This window comes from Corvus moneduloides, chromosome 8, assembly GCF_009650955.1.
Source record: "Corvus moneduloides isolate bCorMon1 chromosome 8, bCorMon1.pri, whole genome shotgun sequence".
NCBI lineage: Eukaryota > Metazoa > Chordata > Aves > Passeriformes > Corvidae > Corvus > Corvus moneduloides.
In genome coordinates this window covers 24,388,688-24,412,069 of record NC_045483.1, presented here as the reverse complement: position 1 = coordinate 24,412,069, position 23,382 = coordinate 24,388,688, and the positions used below count along the sequence as shown (strand labels likewise).

At 41.8% G+C, this 23,382-nt stretch overlaps 1 protein-coding gene across 7 annotated transcripts in view; it reads right to left on the bottom strand.

The window, feature by feature from the left end:
- ZMIZ1 (zinc finger MIZ-type containing 1) overlaps positions 1-23,382 on the bottom strand; it is a 293,828-nt gene that overhangs the window by 146,793 nt on the left and 123,653 nt on the right. For all 7 annotated transcript variants that reach the window (XM_032115721.1, XM_032115720.1, XM_032115726.1 and 4 more), the window contains one exon: positions 10,157-10,266. In XM_032115721.1, the coding sequence (XP_031971612.1) occupies positions 10,157-10,216 (60 nt within the window). In that variant the 5' untranslated portion in view covers positions 10,217-10,266. The remainder of the gene's footprint in view (positions 1-10,156; positions 10,267-23,382) is intronic.

Sequence of the window (23,382 nt, the reverse complement as noted above, 5' to 3'; positions counted from 1 at the left end):
TCTTCATGCCTATGGAATTTTCTAACTCTGGTGTGTATCTCACTCTGACCCTTGAGATGGGATTCGGTGGCCATGTGCTTTGGCAGATTCTGCCAGGCAATTCAGACTGTTTTTTGTCCATCTTAATGCTCATCCAGACCTGCCTGCAATTATGTGTAATGAAAATGCACTACTGTGCTGAAGTGGGGCGAAGAGGGGAGTAGGGAAGAATGGGACCTGGAAAGAGAAAGGGCAGAGAGAACTGAAAGAGATGACATGCCCTTCAACTTAAAACAACTCAAGAGCAGAATTACTGTGCTCCTGCATATGGGGCAAAGGGCCTTCAGCTCCCAAACGAAAACTAATCACCTCTCTTAAGAATGTAAGTAGGATGCCTGGTCAGACACCCTTGCAGAGCATAACCAAGGGGAGACAAGGCTGGTCTCTGTGTGTTACTCAGTGCACAGGTACACTGCTACTGGACCTAAATTTGAAAGCTCACTCAGCACCATAAGACCTCCAACCAGCAGGAGCCATTTGCTTTCATACATTGGTTGAAGCTTTTTTACTCTAAACCCTGAGCAAGCTCTGTGAGTGAGCCCAATCATGAACCTGTCTCCTCCTCCTATGCAAAGACCTCTACTTCAGATCCCCATCCACCCAGAACTCTCCCTCTCCCTGGCATGCCCGCCACTGGCTGCCAGAGAGCTCCTGTACAGAAATACAGGACACCACTCAGGAATACACTTAAAACATAGAAAATGACATAACCTGAAATAGGTGGTTTCTCTATCTTTATTTTTTTTACAGTCAACTGTGATTATACACATCTTGCCCTATCCATAAGCGGCCATACTCAGTATGTTAAAAACTCATCTGCAATCAATATTCAAAATAAATGGTCTTTTTCATGAGGATAGAGGGGAGTATTGAGCTATTCTCTGTCTCTTGGGAGTGTGATTCTTGTTTATCTGGATATGGGTATAGATAGTTCAATTCTCTGCAGTCCCTTTCAATATCAAAGATTGTTTTATTTATCAAAAAATTAAAAGGCTCAAGCTGTGCATTTTGTATTCAGATAATCCGCCCCCCCCCCAATTTAGTGTTTGTGAGATTGAGAGATCCCTAATTAATAGAATTATCTTGCACTTATATGGCTCATTCCATCGGAGGCTTTATAAATATTTTATTAGGCTCACATTTTGAGAGGTACTAGATACACTGAGAGTGAGATTAAGACCACGTTAGCCATTCCCACTTATAAAAAACAGAGCACACAGAGTCACCTTTGCCCCCTTTGTCCATTGCAGCTTCTTTTTAAAAATAAAACAGTAAATACTGAGCAAAGACCAGCACCTCTTTATCAGATGTTTAGCATCAAGAAAATACTGGGCAAGATCACATGCTAAGCAAATGAGAAAAAGAACAAATAAAAAATATGAGCATCACTGAACTGCAAAAAACCCAAGCTGCTCAGTTATGAGCTGTAAGGGAACAAAATCTGTATTAACGCAGATTTTCATAGATGCTTCTCTCATACACTTTTAGTATAAAGTGTGTGTGTAATTCAGTACTGATTTCAGAAAAGGTGAATGCCTGGTAATTGAGCAGCCTTGTTCTGCTGTCTGGATCTCCTGTACCATGAGTTTTGCGAGGATGACTACACACCTATATGCATGTGCTGGAGCAAAGGAAAGATACTGCAACCTTGGCTTGTCCATTAGTTTTACAAAAGTGTAAGAAATGGATTTAACATCTGATCCTCAAGAACTATACATAGAAGCCAGAAGAGCTAAAACAAGAATCATTCCTTAACTCTGCTGATCAGAACTGCAACACTATCTTCCTACTCCAAACCATTCAGATCTGCGTAACTGCAGTACATTTATGATATACTTTGATAAAACTTTATGTTAAGTAAGGGAACATGCAGCAAATTAAAAGGAGCAGTCATAACCTGCTGTTCCACCCCACCCTCCCCTGCCCAGGAGGAAACTGTGACTTGGGGGTCTGAAGGCTGTGATCAGATCTGACTGAAAATGGAAATGGGGCAGACTAATGGCAGTATGTCTTTATGTTCATCTCTTGATGGTCCAATCTTTGTACCTTCCTTGCCCCCAGCACCTGGACTGCTATTATGTCAGCTGAGAGCAGTGGGAACAGGAGGGTTTACAAAGACTCCAAATAATCAAAGGGGCTGGAATTATTTTTCCTTAAGCATTCACAAACTGATTTTACAGGATAAAAGTCAAAAGACAAAGGTAAAACTGTTTGCTCTTTCTCCAAGGCCATGCTCAGCCATGCAAGGCTTTAAATTTGCAATTACAGCTCAACAGAATTACGAAATCAGTTTGCCTAACCAGTTCACTTGCTCTTCTTGGCAAGTGGAACAACCCATTTTCCATTAGTATCTCCCTACTACACCATGCTAGCATGAGATGTCTCTATGCGACTACAGCAACAATGCTGAGCCCTATCATTCCAACAGACATTGCAATGATACAGGAGCTTTCTTCTCTAATGCCCTCGTGATATTCAGTCAGAAGTTTCAGTCCTAAATATCTCAACATATCAAGGAGTTAATTTTCTCAAAGTGGTGGCCATACTCTTTCTGTTAGCATATCACTGCACTATTAGAACAATGTTTAATTATTACAATAATATTTACGTAAATTGTTAACAGATTTTATTGTTTAAAATAGGCTTATTTGTTCTAGACTTGCTTACCTGATGTCTTGACAAAAAGAATATCTACTTTCACAATGTGTTTTAGTAGAAGATTAAGTGAAGGACTCAGGCAAAGTGGAGTGTCTATATAAATATTTCAGTGTTATGAACCATTTCATAATTTGAGGTACATATCACAGCCTTATGAAAAGTTTGGGTTGGTGGTTTTCTTTCATGCAGTTCTTGCCTTATCAAGGTATTTTAAGAACATTAAAGAATTATCACATCCTTCCCTTTACTGGAAGATTATTGTCAATAGCGAATTCTCTAAAAAAGAAATAACCCCACCCAAGAGCATAAAGTGAGTTGATAGCAAGGGGGGAAAAAAACCCCACCAACTCCTCTGATTTATGTACAGAATCAACTTCTAAAATTTAATTAAAATAGATACATTTATTAATTTTCTAAATTTCAGGAGAATAAATTCACTGATTTTGAAAAATAACCAATAGTCTTCAGTATACTCAGTTGAACAGCAGCACATTTGTTGGACGTATTTTGTTTTCCAATAATTTTTTTGACTCATTTGAGTAATTTACTTACTTATTGAGCTTTTAATAGCACTTTTAATTAACTGATTCAACCTTTATTATTTTAATCTCTTAATCTATGCAGAGATAAAATCTCAATGTGACTACTTAAAATGACAACTACACAAACTGATACCCCTGTGGAAGATGTAGAATTCACATGACCTATTCTCACAGGTTCTACCAGCCAGCTAGGCATTACTAAGATATTTGCAAATCAAAAGGAAAAATGCTTCCCCAGACAGTTTTTCGTTTACAAAACTGCCCACAGCACCAGCTGTGCGACCTGCCCACGTAAAATATGTTACTGTACAGAGGCAAGAAGGAGTGAGCACCAGCAGTGAAGAGACTCTTCCTTCACGAGATGATGCCAGAGGTCTGCACAGCTGAAGGCTCTTGATATTAACAGTACTTCAGCCACTACAACTTTTCTGAGAACACCTGCTTTTACAAACAGTAAAAATGGTAAATGGTCCTTATGTGCAAATGCTCTCTAAGCCATACCTCTATGGATTTGCTGTTGCACACAATAGTGGCAAGTCGAGTAGCAAACGCATATGCAAGAAGGAAGAGCCAGAAATAGCAGGACATAAGTCAGAGATGTCACCAGCTGTGTCACATTTCCACTGCAGAGTCTGACCCAGCTGCTGACAAAAAGGACTTCCTATGCTCATCTGACACCAAGGTGACATCATAGACTCAACTTACAGATTTCTAGAATTTTCAAATATTCATCCTTATTTACCAAAAGACAATTGTCTTTTGGTAAATAAGGTAAAACAGGCCAGATTAATTTGTTGCACAGAAAAGAATAAAATTATACTAAATCCTATGGGTACTGGAGGTTTTCTGTGTGAGTTCAAAATGCGCATTTTCCGTTTTGAAATGGAAATACTGAGGATACTAGCACGACTAATATTAAGAGTACTAAAACCCCAGTCCTTGAGGACAGGTGCTCCAGTAAAGCAGCAGAACTGGGAATGGGAAAAGTGAACCTGCCAGAACTTTACGAATCTGCCTCACAACACGATGGGTTATATTCCACCCACTGGAATCTTGTCAGATAAACAAACCAGACAAATACTGCAAACAACAAGAAAGTGCTTTCTTCCCCTCCCTACCAGAAGCACTTCTAGCAAATTGCCTCTTTGCTCTTTCCCTTGCAGCTTCCCTACCAGGATGAAGGATCTAACAGAGCAGGAATGTTGACTGACAAGTCTCTAAATGGAGTAGAGGAGCCAGGAAAACTGGTCTGCTGACAGTTTTTCCTAAACATACTTAAGTCTAGCAGAGGAATATTCCATCACAGACTGAGCAGAAAAGCAGACAAAGGACTTGCAGCTATAGGCCTCAAAAAAAAAGATACAAAAAAAATGTAGCTACTAACACAGCACTGATGGACCATTTAACCAATAAACTGTAACACCCGAGGCCCATCAAATGTCTTTTTATGGAAAAGGTCTTTTTCCCCTTTAGCCTCGTTATTTCATATTTAGCTGCTAAAACCCCCTGTAACACTTATATAGAATACCAAAAAAAAGTATGTTCTAAATAAATGCACTCTTCATAAGAATACTTCTAATTTTCAAAGTTCTTCAAGAATGAAAGTTTCATGAAACTACTGTGGGCAGTTTTGTAAGCATATGCAAATGAAAAAAATGTATGGGAAGCATTTTTCTTTTTATTAAAATCTTTTTAGCTGTAATTTCATACCAGTCCTTGGTAACCAGTCCAAAATGCACTAAAAATGATACGTTTAGGACTGCTTAGCATTTACATGAGTCTGCAACAATAACACTGAACAGCAGAAGAATTAGTTCAAACACTTCAGCACTTAAAAACAGTTATGTAAATATACAAAGAATTCTATTTTCCCCTGAACTGCAAGCTACCAAAAACCTAGCTGCTGAATGATGAAAGAAATGGGCTTGCTTGTTTCCAATTTGAGCAAGAAAATATCAACAAAAACACACAGCAATTACAACTTTTAGCATATCTCTCTAAATGGCCGGGTAGGCACTAAAAAGCATTGCTAGGCAGCAATTCAGCAAGCCTTCTGGAAGGAAAGAGGGGAGAGATGTTAATCGGTTTCTGGAAATCAGCTATGTGATGTGTGTCTCCAATTAAGTGGTGATCCAGCATCATTTGATGATACTGCTCAATGTGCCCTAATATGCCATGACACAAGCAGCAGAAACAACTTTCTCTGTTCCCACCACGATCTAATACTTTTGACACCAGAGAGCCTTTGCACACTTCCCCTTAACCTGTTACTAACATTTCAGCACAGCTTTTACAGAGCCTAACAACTGTGCTCAGCACGGCAGGAAGATATCACACGCTCCTTCTGAAAGGGGTGGCTTCCTTGTAACTTAAATACAGAAAGATTTTTTTCCATCTTCTTCTTTGCAAGAATTTCAGAAGAAACATACAGAAACCTTACGAAACTGCCTGACAAGCAAACAGGCACAAAAGGTAGAAGTCCCTAGATTAAAGTTCTATGTTTTTCAAGTAGACCCATTAGAGTAAGAGTAGAGAGATGTTAAACCAACCCACTGCTTTCCCCTGGCATTTGCTTCCATCACCTAACAAAAGCAATGGGCAGCGTCTGGTTAAAGCCACACCTCTGGACTGCTATGAAGAATGCTTTAAGAAACCCAGTCAATTCTTTACTGGGATTTTCTATGCAGCAGAAGCCAAGCTGGCTCCTTTAGAAGGCTGTGCCTGGGCAGCAGGCAGCAAGGAAGCTCTCAAATTCAGCTCCGTGCCTGCCTGAGCCAGCTCCTGCTGCCCCACAGCTTCGCGGTGGACATTGTGCCAGAGCCACCTGATCCACGAGCCCTCAGCAGATAAACAGATTATTACTGCAGCCTCAAATATGGCAGGGGATTCCCAGGGGCTATCAGACCTTTGCTTTGCACAAAGGTAATTTTGTGGTTTTGTTTGTATGGACAAAGACTTAAAGAAAAAAGCCTGTGCCCTGAACATCCAGCTCCCTTCAATGTACCCTGAAGAGTCTCCTGTGTCATGACAAACTAATTGCACGTGTTAAGGAAAGCCTGTTACTTTGGCTTTTTCCACTGTACATCAAAAAAGCTATGTTTGATTTTAAAGCACACACACTTACAAATACTGAGGGAATCAGCTACAAAGAGACCACACAAGCTGTTCCAGCCTTCCACAGAAGTCTAGGGTTTTTTTAAGCATAAATACACAGCCACCTCTTCAGTTTGCCCTTTCATCTATTCTGAAACACTTCTTAACACACACTTCATTTCCTAACTAGCTGATCATATACAAGTTTTGGGTTTGTAGCTTTAAAGCACTAAAAAAGGTGAAGATAAAACACAACCTTGATCCTGGAACAGAAGTCAGCAAGGATATTGTGGGTGTCTCACAAGTCACAAAGCTGGGAAGAAAGAAGCCTGTCCTGACCCTGTGCTGAAACCTGATCTAGTTAAAGAGGCACATGGATTACCATTTATAGCATTTCTCAGGGGCTGGAGTGAGGGGCAAGGAGGGCGGCAGACAGCTCTCAGTCTGGCTGCAGGAGTCACTGGCTGCCAGCAGCGTTATAAAACCAGTAGATGCTGGGCACCAAGGAAGGATGGTTTTCCTCCCCGTGTTGCGGTGCACCTTCCACACCACTGCTGTGTTAACCACCCCAAAAGCACATGTGTGCTCAGGAGAACAGCAGCAGTGTTTTTTTCACAGTCTGGGAAAAGAGGATGACAGACGAGACCAGGAAGAAAAGGCAGACGTATTGTTGTCTGACCCTGCAGTTAATCCCAGATTAGGTGAAGATACATTGATACGGCCATGCAAGGTACTGCTTTGCTCCCAAACCCAACATGCACGGAGCAGTGTGTGGGCCAGTTCTCAATGGGTGAACTGGAAATTACTCTTTCTAGTATCAGCCAGCTAATGACCTGTCTCAAAGGACAAGGTAAATGTCCTCAAACTGGAAATGTATGACCCTGCGACAGGGAGGTGAGTGTCTTCCAAAGAGGTAAAGTAAGTTTCTGTCCCTTTCTGCACCATGGCAAAGATAACAGCACAAGATTTTGGAACTGTGAAAAAGCAAACAGCAGTTTTGATGCTACTTTCTACAACAAAACAATTTTTTTTTTAAACAATCAGTCATTACTCCCCAACAAAACTACATGTAGTGCCACTCTCACAAAAAAAAAGCTTTCTGAGATATATTTTTGGTGTTCAGCCACTATCTTGGTTAACTACAGTTTTTCATGAGTTGACAACAAGAGTTTTCTTCTTCCTCTCCTCTTCTTTTTTCGGGTCTAAACAGAATGGAGAAACCATGAATTCACAAGCCTTCCCCAGCAGGATAGCTCCTTTTCAGGCATTCTTTGAGCTCTGACACAAGCATGCCCCTGCTCTACCAGAAAACCCCAAGCTTTCTTCCAGGATCAAAGAAAACAGAGAGTGTTAAACAAATGCTGGGCAGCCTGACCTTCCTCCCTTCCCCTGGCCTTCATCACTGAAGAAATATCCAAGCTGCGTATGCAAAACAGCACTATGTATAAATGAAGTTAGTGGTTTAACTGACAGAGTACCCATTACATAGGCAAAATTATCTCTTTAAAACTTTAAGAAGTGTAATTTGATATTCTCTTATCTAATTAAAATAATATAAATTATGTACAGAAACTGACAGCTCTAGAAAAAGGAGCTGAGCAGCATCCTCCATTTGTCTTCACTTGATGTAAAGGTCTGTTCTTACAGCTAGAAGGTTAAATTGCAGAACAATTTAACCTTCATTCTTCATCCTATAGGCTAGGATGGCCAAAAAGGACACCGATTTGTACCAGTCAAGGGCATGTTTTTTCTGAACCAGATAGTTGTTCATAAGAAACTGGGATGAAATTCTCAAACTCATATTTTCCTCAGGCCTCTAAAGGGCCATTAGATGCATTAACTTTCACTGCAGAGTGATGAAAGAGAGAGACACCACAGAGAAAGGCTGGATTATGACCAGCAATTCCGCAGGAAAAGATTCCTATTTCTGTTCCTTGACCTATGAACTAGCTTTGTTTGATTTATTCTGAAATCCTCTCTTGCAAAGGAAATATGGAGAGAAAAATCATCTGGTTTAGGTGTGAGCTGTATTCTTTTTTTATATCACCCAAAGCATCTGCATGGCCAGACTTGCAAAAACCCACATATTTCTGCATTACAACACATTCTAGAAAATATAAACTTCCACTAATATCTAGGCAAAGCTGTAACAACATAATGATGGAGATTGATAAGAATAAGAGAAGAGAAGCATATTCTTATAGAATCAAAGAATGTATCGAGTTGGAAGGGACCTCTAAGTATCAATAAGTCCAACTTCCTGCTCCTCACAGGACCACCTAAAATTAAATCCTATGACTAAGAGCATCATCTGGATATTCCTTGAACTCTGACAGGCTTGGTATTGTGACCACTTCCATAGGTAGCCTGTTCCAGTGACTGACCATCCTCTCAGTGAAGAGCCTTTTCCTAACACCCAGTCTGAACTTCCCCTGACACAGCATCATCCCATGTTTCTGTGTCCTATCGCTGCTCTCCAGAAAGGGATCAGCACTTCCCCTTGGCTGCTTCTGTTGAGGAACTTGTAGTTAAGTAAATAAATTTAAAAATCCAGAGCTACTGGTCCAGTACCACCTCCATGCTCATCTTTTACCAGTTCCTTTGATTGAGGGTGCTTGTGTCTACAATACAAATCTACCAACACAGAAATGCTGTGCTGCCTCAAGAAGCAATATGCACATGCCCTAGGGCACAAGTAAGCAGGCAGGTTTTTAACTTGGTTAATACAAATAAAAAAACTAAAACAGCAGAACTCTGCTGTGACCTGTTGTGACAAAGAAAACTGCTCAGACAACAGTGAAAAATTATTTGGGAACATAATTTCATGGAATATCAAATTTCTGTTTTTCCAGCGTAATTCAGAAAATTTCAACCAGTCTGAAGAGATGAACTTTGGAGGTCATCTCCCGGATCCAGATGGGATCTTCAAAATATCTCTGTGCAGCTTGCATTTATGCATCTGCTTGCTGCATGCATGCATTGATTTAGAGAATGGTTTTTCATGGGTCTATTTCCTGTGTTTTTCTCTTGCTTACCTCCTCTACAAGGACCATTCCTATGAAAATTCTGTTACGATTGTTGCATGTGGACGAGAACATATGTGAGGGGAGAATACACACTGCCTGCAACCCTAGAGAGCAAAGTTCACTGAGAAGGGTAAAGCAGGGAAAGATGATCTCTACTCATCCTTGCCTTTGTAGTTTCACTTGGTTATAAAAGCATTTGCAAGCACAGTTACAGTGGGGAAATCTGTAAATGAGACATAATTCACTGAAAGGCACTGGCATGTGAAGAGCCCTTCATCTTCACAAACAGATGCTTCTGAAAATTTTACCTTGCAAACAGAAGTTTTTACAGTCTCCATGCAAACTGATTAAGCAGCACTCTGAGCACTTGGAGGCATGCCAACCATCCAAGTTCTGAGTCTCCAGGCAGTGCAGGTCTCAGGTCAGCTACTGGATTAAAATCAAAACTGGCCCGTCAGAATTGTGGATTACTGTGCTCAGAGCACTAGAATGACAGTCACCTGCTGTGACCCTCCAGGCCGAGCTGGCAGGATGAGCACCACTCTGCTTCCAGCTGAGACAGATTTGTTCAGTCTCCAGGCTGAAGATTTCTTAGAAAGGTGTGAGGGAAAGTTTGGCTTTTGAGGTTAATAGACCAGCTCTCACAGCAGATATTCTCTTCAATGAGATTACATTGTCTCATTCCTTCCCTCTGAAGGGCAAGGACAGTCATTAAGCATCAGGTAACCGCAGTGCACAACACCTGCCACACAACACCCAACCCTCACTTGGCAGCAATGACCTCCATCTTCAGCTTACCTGTTTTATGCACTGCAGCCGGTCATTGGTCTGCTGTATGTGCCTGTCCATAGAATTCATTTTGATTGTCTCTACTTTCTTCTACCTGAAAGCCATTAAAATCCCTCGATCTGCAAGACAAAAAGGACAATAAAGATCACTGAACACAGCTGATACACTTCCACTACCTGAACAATTGAACAGAGCTGCTCGCAAGAAAATCCTGAGCACACTGTGAGATAAAATAATAATAATCCCAATAACAATGACAGCCTGGCTTTTGCAAGGACAAGGGCATGGGGATTCTTCCTAATCTTCCTCTGAGAGAAAATACCTCCCATAAATATTAAATGAATCAGCTACAGCAGAGCATTACATGGCCAAAAATAGCACAAAATGTGTGTCCTGAAGAATCTGGATTTCTGGATTGGAAATAAAACCAACAGACACATTTTGGATTCTCCTCCAACTAGCAGATCTATTTCATGAGTCCTTGAAATGGCCAAGATGACAGGGCAGGAAGGACTGGGATCCACAACTCAGCCCAGACTTTAAGAATGACAAAAGTCCAGATGCACATCCTAGCATATATGGAACAGGCCTGATCTTCAGAGCAAAGGGCTGAGCAGTTCTTGCCTTCCAGAAAAATTGTGTTCTTTCAGGTATCTATAGCTGGACAAATTACTTGTTACTTCTGGAAAAACACATCCTGCTGTCTTTAGGTCCATCTCTTAACAAACAGTGTAACTTAAGGCAAATTAAAGATTCCTGTGACTTTAAGAAAAAATAAATCTAGAAAATAAAAATTAAGGCTCAGAGTAGTGTTTGGAGTTTTAATTCATGTTGCTATAGCTGTATGAAATCATAAAATGAAAGCTGGCAGCAAGTTCTAATCTGAGATCTAAAGAGCTATAGAGATCTAGAGACCTAGGCCCACCACTGATGCTCATCATGCTGAGTTATGTTTGTGGACACAGCTTGGGATGCAGGGACAGCCAGAATGCCCTTCAGACTTGGACTAAGACACTAAAAGTACAAGTAAGGGTAAGCAAGGTCCTTGGTGTGGGTTTGTATTTCACCAGGCCTTTTCCACCCATTCGCCCTCTCTGGCCTTGCCCTTTGATTTTCCTGTAGTGGCAGAACAGCAGATCATAAAGACACCATAAACCAACAACTAATCAACTGTTTCAGTCAGTAATTCATATTACTGAATGGTTTGCACCATGACTTCTACTTATTTATGTTTTGAGTACAAGCACATGGGACTCCAGCCTGTACTTAACGAGCTAACCAGATTTAAGTGTTTTTTTTCTAGAACTCACCTCTCAGGGACACAGAGATGTTTCACATATATATGTATATGTGTGTGTGTATACTCTGCTGTTTCAGTCCCTTTCATGGCATCTAAAATGGAAAATAAAGCGTAGATACTGCACATTTGGTACATGAGAAACATCTTTGCCTAAAATTTCCATATCCTTTTACTAGAGAAATCGGTACACTCTAAGAAGTTATATCCTTACATTCATGAACAATGAGTGAGCACAGAAATATATCCCCAAATGCCCTATTTATACCAAACTTTATATAGCACAAGCAAGGTCCCAGTCTTGCACAGAAACCTCTCCTTCATGAACCTCTTCAGTGGCACTGAGTGGTTTTTTGGAACACTGTTCAGGACAAAACTATTTTCCACTCCCTCCATACACATAAGAGACAGCAAATTTTTCAGATACTTGTCTTGTTAGAGAAGCTGGCTGTTCACCACTTCTGGTACACAACTCAACAGCTCTTCAGTTAAACAATTCCCGCACTGTCCATACTCAACCCCCTTGAGGGGAAGAATGCTCCCTGTGATGGGAACCTTGACTACACAGCTCTCACAACGAGACAGACTCCAGACCACGGATCCACGCACATCCCACACACCCAAACTGCCGGAGATTTCTGTACCTCGCTGATAACATTCTTTCATGGCTCCTGCTGGATTAGACTCAGGGGAAGAAATCTTTTCTGCTAGACAACTAAATGAGGTCTTATAACAGCAGCTCAAGCTCCTCACCTCCACACTCTAGACACAAGAGGGTTCAATAAAGCATTCCTGTCAATAAATTATAACAGAAGAGCCAGTTCCACATGCAAGTATTATCTTTTGATTATGTCACTGCCACCTTCTCAATAGCAAATACCATCCAAAGGTCCTCTAGCAAATGTGAATTGATATATTTTATTAAAAGCCAGTTACACAGTCTTATCTGCCTGTAAGATCCCCTAACAGACCTCAGTAGTCATGAAGTTTAATCTCTCAGTGGACAGCAGAGGTATTTATCAAGAGATAAGCTAGCCTAGACATGACACTACTTCAGCAGTGATCCATCTTACAAGCTAGGACAAATTATCTGCATTTTAATTGAACATCAGGACCAATGGCGAAGGGCATACCGAAAACAAATACATATACATGCACATGGATGTCTGCTGAAAAATTTGAAGACATGCAAACTTAGGCACTTTTTTTTTTAAGAAAGTCATGACATTTTTGAATTGTACATGTAATACCACCCTAATTAACTGCCTTACAGTTAACCATAAACAAAATCAAAGGTTGCTATCAGCTACCTGAACCACAGCTTACTATTGTACTTGTCCAAACTGTCATTTCTCCCACATGGCACAGCTTCTCTTTTTTGTCTGGAAAAGCAGAGGGGCAGAATACATGAAAGTAACTCACCTAACTGAGCAGGAACCCCACAAGGCTCTTGGAGGCAGGACTGGGAGTGCAATCTCCTACTCTCCTACACAGACAGGGCACACAAATTCTGTAATAAGCTGATCAAACTCAGTCTCCAAAATAATTCTTTGGGTTTTAAAACCCAATGGTTCTCACTCAAAAGTACTCTCTGACTCTCACCTTTCCCCTAGTAGCTAGAAAAATTTTCACTTCCATGCTTAATCCCACTTGTTCTCATATTATTAGCTCGATGGCTCAGTCTTTGCCCTGCCAGGCTCCCTCTGCCTCTTCCCCCTCACAGCACGGATGAACAATCACCCACCAGCCTTTGCTGCTGACAGTTTGCTACTTTTACAGCCCAATCTCATTTATTCTCTTCTGGTCAAGAGATGATCCTCAGCCCACTAACTCCCCTGGACAATAAACATTTGTTGCATGAACCAAACAGACAAAATTGTACACATGAAGCCTCATCACACAGAATGACATAACGCTTTGTATTTGAAATGCCCTGCCTCACCGCCACAAGACTCATCTTTATCTTTCTCTCAGACACATCACAAGAGCATCAAATAGAGTAATTTTTTTCAGTGAGCATACTGGCTCTAAGCAATTTCTGCTATAAAAAACGCAGAGCTTATTAGTGGGAAACCATTATTATCTGGAAATTACTCTTTCATGGGCCTCAGCAAGAATTAAAAGATTAAACACGGAAAGTGAAAGTTATCATACAGATCTGAAATTTCACCACGGCAGAATAAGCATTTTGACACCAGACCATTTTGGTTGGAAGAAAAATAACAGCAGAATTAAATTTCCAGTAACTGCACCTACTACATGGGTATTGCTGTACTCTGGCCAGGTTCCCCACACGTACATCCACCTTCTGAAATTTAAAAAAATGCCCTTTCTGTCGATCTCATGCTATTTTAAAAGTAGCAGCAAGATCACCTTAGTCGAAAATAATGGTACTTAAGATATAGAAAGGCTGCCAGGGCTAAATCAGAACAGACTTCTATTCGGTTAAGTGCTGTGCACTTATCAGGTCACAAGTGAAAACGACTTTGCAGGGTCCCTGGCTGGCCTGCGGTGTCCCTGCATTAGACAGCATGGTGAGATTCAGGCCTGCGAGCAGCTCAAGAGACAGCAGGGGATGTTGCTGATCAGGATTAAGGGTACTGGCAGAGGAGGACTGGGAAGGGAATTTTTCCTAGTGCTTTGTAACAAATCCCCTCTGTTTGGTGCACACATTAGTCAGGAAGGTTGTACACTACTGCTTTACATGCTAACTCCATCCAAAAGGATAAACAAAAAAATAAGTGTTCCCAGCACCTTCTGGTAATTCAACAATAAAAAGCCCCATTCTTCTTTCTTTTCTGAGGCAAAGACTCAATCTCCCTCTCTTTAAAAAAAGAAAAAAATTAAAAAATTATGTGAATTATTCTTCTTTCTTCCCTCCCCTCTAGCATTGAGAGTTTATAGCCCTAGGCAGTAATTAAAGAGGCCTCAGTTACATATTTATGATGTCTCAAAAATGGAGAACGCTTTGTTTTTAAAGGAACAGATGTATCAACCTGTTAGCCTTTTTTTTTTTTTTTAACCCTAAACATACTGAATCTTTTAAAGCATTACTACAAACCCTTCTTCAATATTGAAAAATGAAGGAAATTTTGCAGTGGCCCTGTGAAAGAGAATTTCACAAATTTCTGCTACACTACGTGTTGGTTGCCAGTTCAGGTTAGGAGACTGCAATTATTTTATCAGAAACTGTACTTCAAGTAACACAATTTAAAAAACAATTTAGTAAAATGTAGTCCCCACTAGTTCCTAAGGCAGCCTAAACAGCCTCCTAGAGAGAGAAAAAAAAAAGAAGTCGAACATTTCATCACTGCTTCAAAAACACATGTCTAAAACCGTAGAGCATTTTTAAAGTTAGTGTGCATTCAGTTCTGCTCTGGGATGAGCTCTCCTGATGGCTAGAACTGCCATCCACAGCGAGAGCTCTCCCTCCCCAGGACCAGTGGACCAGGGAAATCTGCTCCTCTGCGGCCAAGGCAGACCTGAATTACCACTGAAACAGGTCCAGCCTTCTCCCTGAGTTTAAAAAGACTTCACAAGGTGCCTTCTGCTCTTGTTCCCACAGGCTTCCTTCCCTCACTGCTGGGCCGAGATGGACCTGGAGCGAAGCTCACTGGAAACATGAGAGGCTGCCCAGCCCCACCAGCCCCAAGGACTGCCACTGACCCCCTTGCTGCCGCAACAGGGTGCCATTGCTCCGGAGACCAAATTCCCACCAGAAATCCATTCTGAGGGCAGAGGAGGAAAGAGAACCCTTCCCAGGAGGCAGGGGAGGCTGCTGTGAGCGATGCTCGAGGCCAGCAGCACAGCGCTACGCCAGGTCTCCATTTCCACAGGGGATCAGCACGCTGCCAGCCACCCTGCGGCAGCTGCACCAGACAAGATCTAATTTGGAGGCACTTCGGACCACTCAGGGCAAGAAGAGAATAAATAAAAGGACACAAGAAATACCTTTATAAGTTAAGAAATTTTAACGGTAGGTGAGAAGGGGCAATGAAGAACAGTTCCTTAAGCAGGGATTCAGCACAGCGGCTGTAAACATCCCTGCCCCCTGCCGCCACAGCACACAAGTTGGTTAATGCTGTTTATTCAGTCAGCTAAAAACTAATAATTTCCTGCAAGTCTCCAGCATGCTGAGGGTCCTACGAGAGGGCAGACAATCTGTATCTACGAAGTGACTTTGATGAAGCAACAAGCCAAGCGGCAGCGACAGCGGGAGCGGCTGCGGCCGAGCGGGGGCAGGTGCCGCCGCTGCCCGCCAGGGGGCGCCGCCGGGCCGCGCCACCGCCCGTCAGGGGCCGGGGGGACCTGGGGGGACCGGGGGGAACCGGGACAGCCCGGGGGGACCTGGGGGGACCGGGGGGAACCGGGACAGCCCGGGGGGACCTGGGGGCACCGTGGGGAACCGGGACAGCCCGGGGGGACCAGGAGGAACCGGGACAGCCCGGGGGGACCTGGGGGCGCCGGGGGGGCCTCACCGGGACAGCCCGGGGGGAACGCGGGGCCCGGGGCGGTGGCTCTGCGGAGGCCACGAGGCGGAACAGCCGCGTTCCGTCGCCTGAAGCGAGGACCCCCGAGGAGCCGGGTCCGAACCAGCCCAGGAGCTCCCGGGAGCCTGTCACCTCCAATGATGGATTTAAGAAACATCATTTCCCTCAGCGCCCTGTCCTGGTGGTAAAACGTGGCGGTCCAGAGACAAAACCCGTCCAATACCTCTTGACATTTTCCTTACCATTAAACATATTGTAAGAAGTTGTTTCTTGAACTATCAGAACGTACCTCCATGTGTACACACAGGTTAACGCTACTCATTGCGTGTAATTGCATCGATTCTCCGGCTGAGCCCAGCCGGTGCCCTCCCGCGGCACAGCCCAGCCCCGAGGCGCAGCCCCGACAGCCCGCACAGCGCCGGCACAATGCAGCTCGGCACGTCTGCACTCAGGCACATGGCTCACACAGCATTCAAAGGGCTCTAAGCCCGCTTTTCAGTACGAGAATTTTCAAAGATGCTTTCAAAGATCATCTGCTGGAAAAAGTTTAATATCTATCCATGACAACTAATTTATTTCTTCTACTAGATATGGCACAAAAAGTATAAAATGTCAGGTGAAAGGTTGTTTTCATCATTAAACACTTGAAAAAGGAAGTTGTTTTAATAAAGCTTTATTTACCATAAGCTGTTAAATAGCTACTGCTGTTGGCTTTGAGCTATTAAAAAGGGCCAGATGTGAGACAAAGCAGCGTTTGTTATGCTGGGTGAGGAAGAATAGATATTTGTGCTGTGCTGCTTTCCATTGTTGCTCTACAAATGTGCAGTAATCCCCAGAAGACTTTCTATCATCTTTGACTGCGAGAGAGGGAAAGTGAGTGTGTGTGTGCACACAGCGCCCGGCAGGCACAGCTTCAGTGAGGTGGGAGCAGGTTTTTGTAATTTATGGTGGCTTGAGCTGCAAGGGCTGGCAATTTTGTGGGGTTTAAGGAAGCTGTTTCCGCAGCCGTGTGCTTGGGAACGATTTTATATACAGAGCCTATTATATGCAGGCACTAACAGCCAGCCGGATGCACACAAAAGCAAACCCACACATGCTTTTGAAAAAAAAGACAGCATGACAGCTTGCATAAGCAAGCCTGCTGGACTCCTCTGGGAGGAGGAGCGGCAGTGCGCAGAAGTTGTTCAATCATGAAGCACATCTGCACCCTGATTACAAAAGCAAAGGTGGTCAGGCTAGCTGGAAGCACACACAGAGCACTGGGTATGACCTTTACTTAAAGTATAGACATAGAAATAAAAAAAAAAAAACCCACACTGTATAAGAGAGAGCTAAGAAGAGAGCTCCTTTGAGCCTGGACAAGTTGGTCGCCAGCCAGCACTAACCATTAAGCACATGAACTGCCTCCTGCACCGGCAGCCGTCACCTCCAGCCTGCTGGCTGAAATGAGTGGTTTCTTCAGACTGAGAACAGCGTCTGCAGATCACAGGTAATTGCCCTGCTGCATGCTTGTATTATAAGGTTGGTTTCCCTGCATTCCACCCAGCTCCTAGTGTCATCAGCTCTGTCAGCTTATTATCTTTAGGGAGAGCAAGGAGGCAAAAGGACACTGCAGTTTAAAACAGCAAGAGGTAATAACACAAAATTAAAGGCAAAAGTGTGTAGAAGTGTGCTACTGGGGAGCCAGGGCTGACAGCCCTGCCGTAGTGCTCTCAGAGGCTTTGCACACTCCAATACAGACAGATCTGCTAGAACAAACATTGACAGTTCCACAGCAGAACCCACTGATCCAGTGGTTTACTATATGTACGGTAGCTTGCAGGTAAGAAATACTAATCCTCATCGGGACAGCTACAAGCAAATGAGCCATCCCTAAAAGCTTGCCGGGTTGCGCTCAAATAATTTCATAACCAGTGTCCCTCATCACTCACACAACAATGCTGTAAAAAATCTCTCCCTGATAAATTGCCAGTCTCTAAACTGAAGCAGAATCAAGCACCTCTTCCCACCTTCTGGGCTTGGTGGGAGGATTGCAGAAGTCAGGCGAGCATAAGAACGGAAAAAGGTTTGCATTCTGGCATGCAATGCTTGCTTATTTACCTAATGAAAGCTTGGTTCTTTCAGAGGTTCTGTGGTAAGATGCAAAGTATTTGCTGAGAATTCTTTGTGTTTGCCTACCAAATGCTGCAAACAGGCATGTAGTGCTGCTAACATCACCTGGCTTACACATCTTCTGCGGGCTGAGTCTACAGAGCTGCAACAACCAACATCTATGACCTGTCAACATTCTCCTGCTCTTGCTTGACATTTATCAGCTACTAAAGAAAACCAGCTGGTTTGGACGTATGCACCTAAGTTATTTGCTTAAAATCTGAAAGATGAGCTACAGAAGACAACCTAACATAAACGTTTTCTTAGTCTTAGAGGAAACAGTAATGACCTAACCAAACTGTCAAAGATGGTCTCAGAAGTAGGAGAAAAGAAGGACAGAGGAGAGATGGCTCTAGCAGCAAATGTTTTCAATGATTACCTGTCAAAAACTGAAGATGCTACTCTGTATTTGCTATGCTCCGATAACATCTCTCTTGCAGCAGATAGCCTGCTATATAACAAAGAGAGGTCAAAACCTCTTGGGCCAGCCCAAAGAAATGCTCCTAGCAAGAACCATCTCAAGCCCACTGTGAATTAGAAAGAAGAAGAATTTGCATTCTGACACTGAAGGTCCTCTTACTTATCTGATGAAACCAGGCATGTTTTGGAAGTTGAACTGTAGCATTTGAAGGAAATTGCTGATTTCTTCCTATGATACTGTACCATCACAACTTCTATTCCTCATTACTGAGTGGCAACACAACAAATATAACAATCCCCCATCCCCAAACTATATTGCACCAAATAAAGGAATGAGGATAGATTTTGACTCCTTTTTTCCCCCCCACTAAGTTTAGCATTGTAAAGAAGGCATATAGTCAAAGTAGATGGTAATTTCTCTTTATTGTCTATAAATGTAAGATCTATTCACCTTCTCTTTCATTTTATGAGAACTAAGAAAGTCCTCCTAAGACCAATGATTTCTGATAAGCCACCAGGGAAAGCATCACTGCTTTGGAGGATACCACTCAGGCAGAGGGAAGGAATGGAGAAAAAGCAACATTAGCTCAATCAGCAAAGTCTCTGGAGAACAGAGCAACTGAATACTGCTTTGAGACACAGCCTCTAACAATTTTGACATCAGCCATTATTCTGGTCTGTTCTGATGAAATTTAAATATTTACCAAGCTCCCCAGAATAGAAGCAAAATAAATTTCAGGAGGACCAGCAAAACTAGTAAAGACTAAATACAGCTAAACAAGTCAAATACAAGCTGGATGGCTGTGAATTTTTGTAACAGCAAAGATACAGCAATTGCTGGCAGCCAAATTATATTGCCTGCACGGCTTTCAGGTGCTATCCAAATGTGGCTTCTCACAAACTCTCCACTTGCTTTGAATTATGACAGTTTAGTGCTAGGGGGTGTAATCTCTTTTTAGTAACTTAAACTAGAGACATTGGACATCCAGACAAAAGAAAACTACAGTTTTAGTAAGGTCTATTTTATCATCTTCATTTTAAGGCAGCTGACTGGATATCCATCTATATGAATACTTCTGAACCTGCAGAATATACATTAAAAACCAAGGGATTTGGTTTTACTGAATTGTCAATACATTTGGACAAACATTCAGTGTTTCAAGTCACCACCAAATCCTAAATTTTAAGAAACCATACTGAGAGTCTGGGTAAAATGAGCCAGGATTGGACAAGCAAATGAAATGACTATGTATCCCTCATGGAAAACTCTTCTGTAATGGAACATTGTGTGAACACAATATACTGGCAGACTGGAAATGTGGCTGCTGTTTATGTCAGTCTCAACAGCTAGTATTCAAGGCCCTGAAACACAACCAAAGGGGCAGATTCATTGCTACCGAAACTTGATCAAGAAGCCCAGAAATACTTTGGACACCCTAGAGATGATTTTGAAAACAACATATTTTAAAACTAGTTCTAACAGCAATGGCTTCAATTCCAATAATTCACACATCCCTGCTATTTGCCTATCTGTAGTGTAGTCGTTGCTATTCATGCTTTCCAAGTGCCCACAATTCCAGTAAGGCAGAAATTCTTCTAGACACCTAGATGACAAAATACTGCAGGAGCTTTACACAACAAAGCCTGCTGCCTTCAAGAAAGATTTTAACTGAAACATCCATAATCCTCTGCACTGTCCCATTTGGTTTTCTCATTATCTTATCATTTGAGAGGAACTTTTTATTCAGAAACTGGTCTCTGAGAATTACCGGTGTCCCAAACCTACTTTACAGGTAAATAAAGAGAATTTTACACTTACCATGAAATAAGTTTCTTTTTACCAAGAATCTTAACGGACAATTTAGTTTTCAAAGGTTTATGAATTCCATGGTTAAAGATCTGTCACTTACTCAGTTCACGAACAAACCTCTTGGGATCAGGAACAGATTCTAGTAGAATTTCTTCTGAGAGCACAGATCTCTGTTAGCTCTACCTTCACTAGGTCTCTCACCCTCAGGTGACAGCATGACTAAAGCTGAAATGGCATTTAGCAGAACACAACACAGATCTCAAGCAGGTTTTTAAAAATCCTCTCAAATATTTGAAAGCAGCAACTATACAAATGCTAAATTTGGCCTGAACAAAAGCTACCTCAACTGAAAAGACTAAGAACCACTGTGACATCCCCTGCTAAGAAGAGGAGAGCACAGTTCCCATCATCCCCACTACTGTTTTGACTGGAACAGGCCAGGAGCGAGCCTGACAACTTATGAGCGACAACTGTCTCACAAACCAAAGCAGGCAGACTTGCCATTTTTATTACAGGCAATATAAACAGAAACACTATTGCTAATGAATTATTTATAGCGTGGTCCATAAATTAAGACATTTAGACTCTCTTGCATTTTCCATACCACTGTCATTATTACAAAGTATATGCCCAGAAGCTTTTTCCCATAACTGCAGGACAAAGTCAGCCCTGTGAACAGAGACCTGAGCTCTTCTCCACCACCACAGGCTTCACTTCTTCAGCTCCTCTGGCTTTCCAATTACATCCAGTGCTGCTCAGGGTAGATGCTATCTCCACCAAATACACATACAGTGCCTAACACAAACCACAATTCAGACTAGGGCTACCACATGTTAGTTTAATATGAACAGTGAAGTGATAGTGTAAAATCTATAATGTATGTATTATTAGAAGTTAAGGATAAAACATCTAATATTACCCTTCCCTCAATTTCAAGACAAAATTTCCAGCATTCAGCCAGACTTCCAAATACTGAATTAACTTGATAAACTTCAACTGTACATTCAGGTGACACCTGGATAGAAGCAGTTCAAGTCCAGATGGTGTTTTCTTCTACTCATATCCTTCCTTTCTTATTTTTTTTTTTGTTTAAATGGTTATTATGACACAACGGAACAGACCTCAAAAAGCTACACACTTTTCTTCTTTGCTCCCAGCGGCAACACTACAGACTCCAGAGGTCAGCTTTAGAGGCTTCAAGTTTTTCTGAAGCCCTGCCTGATTAGACGTACTCTGGAGTGACTTTCATTGTGATCAAACGTGATGTGCTGGTGACACGCATACAAAGCTGGCAGAGCAGCCACACTGCAAAGCCTGCAGCAGGCAGGAGTCAGTGTAATGTCTCATTTGAAACAACACTCGGCTCCCCTGAAAAGGAAACAAGTACCCCTTTGAAAAGGTTCTGATGAACTCAAGGAGAGTTATGTTACTGCGACAATTTCAAACCTTTAAGAGAATAAAACTCTTTCTATCCTATGTCTCCTTGTCTTTTGCTCTTGATTTTTTTTCATCCTTGAGTGGTTACATTTTTGGCACCCTTTTTTTTTTTTTCCTGAGTAACTGGGGTGCATTAGATTTGAAATTTGGAGGAATATATTTTGAAAGATGGTTTATTTCTTAAAAAGCCTAGCTGCCCAATATGCCACATTACAGGATTTAAAAGGTTCCTGCTTATCGCATGGCTGATCCAGGCAGGGATGCAAAAGGAAAGGACAGGCTGGCATGAAACAAGTTGTGTTACAGGAGCAGCCCATTTGCTCCTGTCCCATTTGAGACAAGGGAACTAATTCAAACAGTACCAGATGTGAGAGTTTTTATGTTTTCTGATTTTGTTTCACTTGACATACCTCAATTCATGAAGAAGGAGTTATGTAGCAAACAGCAGTTCTGCCTTCCCAACCCAAAAGGCACGTCACAAACTTGAACTACTTCATATTAAAGACTTCCTTGATCCTTTCCTACCTTTCCCATAGATCAGAAATTGAACCTGGCTCCACTGTCCCTTATAATACATTTAGACACTCACCAGTCCTGAGTAAGGAGTTTCCTACTCTCTTACCTTTCTATGCTATCAGCTGGTTAAGACCTAGGCACTTTTTAGTTTTTCCTCCTAAGGTGATGGTGATAGTCAAAATGGCAGACAGAAAACTACTAAACAATGCAGAGCTCTGTCTTTTGTCTCTACACTTCTCAGCTTGTAATGTCACTGTTTCAACTGTACAAAGCATAAGAAGCAAGAAAACACTGACATAAATGTCTTCCTCCAAGAGCAGACTTCTGGGCTATTGGCAAACAGCAAAGGAGTAACAACTAAACAAGTCCTTAAGTCAGATGCAGGAAATAATAATTTTGAAAGAAAAGTTTAACACAACAAAATTCACCGACCTTTTTACAGGTTGGCACAAATACTGGAGATGTACAGGCAAATGGAATAGCTAAAATACAAGACATGGCAAAATATTTTTATGAAACACCACAGGAGAAAGTATGACTTCTCAATCCTTTTCAACAACTACTTCTCTTTAGAAAAATAAGAATTATTTGACAACTTTCTCTTACCAGCTCAAATACAGAGGTATTACTAGAATAGTAGGCATTATGACCATCTGCATGGCAGGACAAAATCAGGTCATGAACCCTTTCTTGACTGCATGAGATTTTGTTCAGAAAGGAAACTGCAAGACAAAGAAACCTATACTATGTGTAAACAGAGCCCTAACCTGAAGAACTGGGGACCTAGGTCTGCCCAGGAAGACACAAAAATATGTGGATTGAAAGTAATTTGTATTAGCAACCAATTAAAAAAACCCCAAAACCAAACAACTCCGTCACAAAGTTTGCACAGTGTAAGTTAAGCAACTTTAATCACTTTCCTTTGCAATCATTAAAGCATTACAATGATCTAAGATTTTTTTAAATAAAATATCAGTGCTTATTAAGCCCCTACATGAATTCAATCATATACTCATTAACAATAAAACAAAGAAACAAATAAATGGAAAGCCTAAAATGTCAGTTCTGTGACTATAAAAATATTATACATCAGTTCCTTGTAAGGTCAATTCAG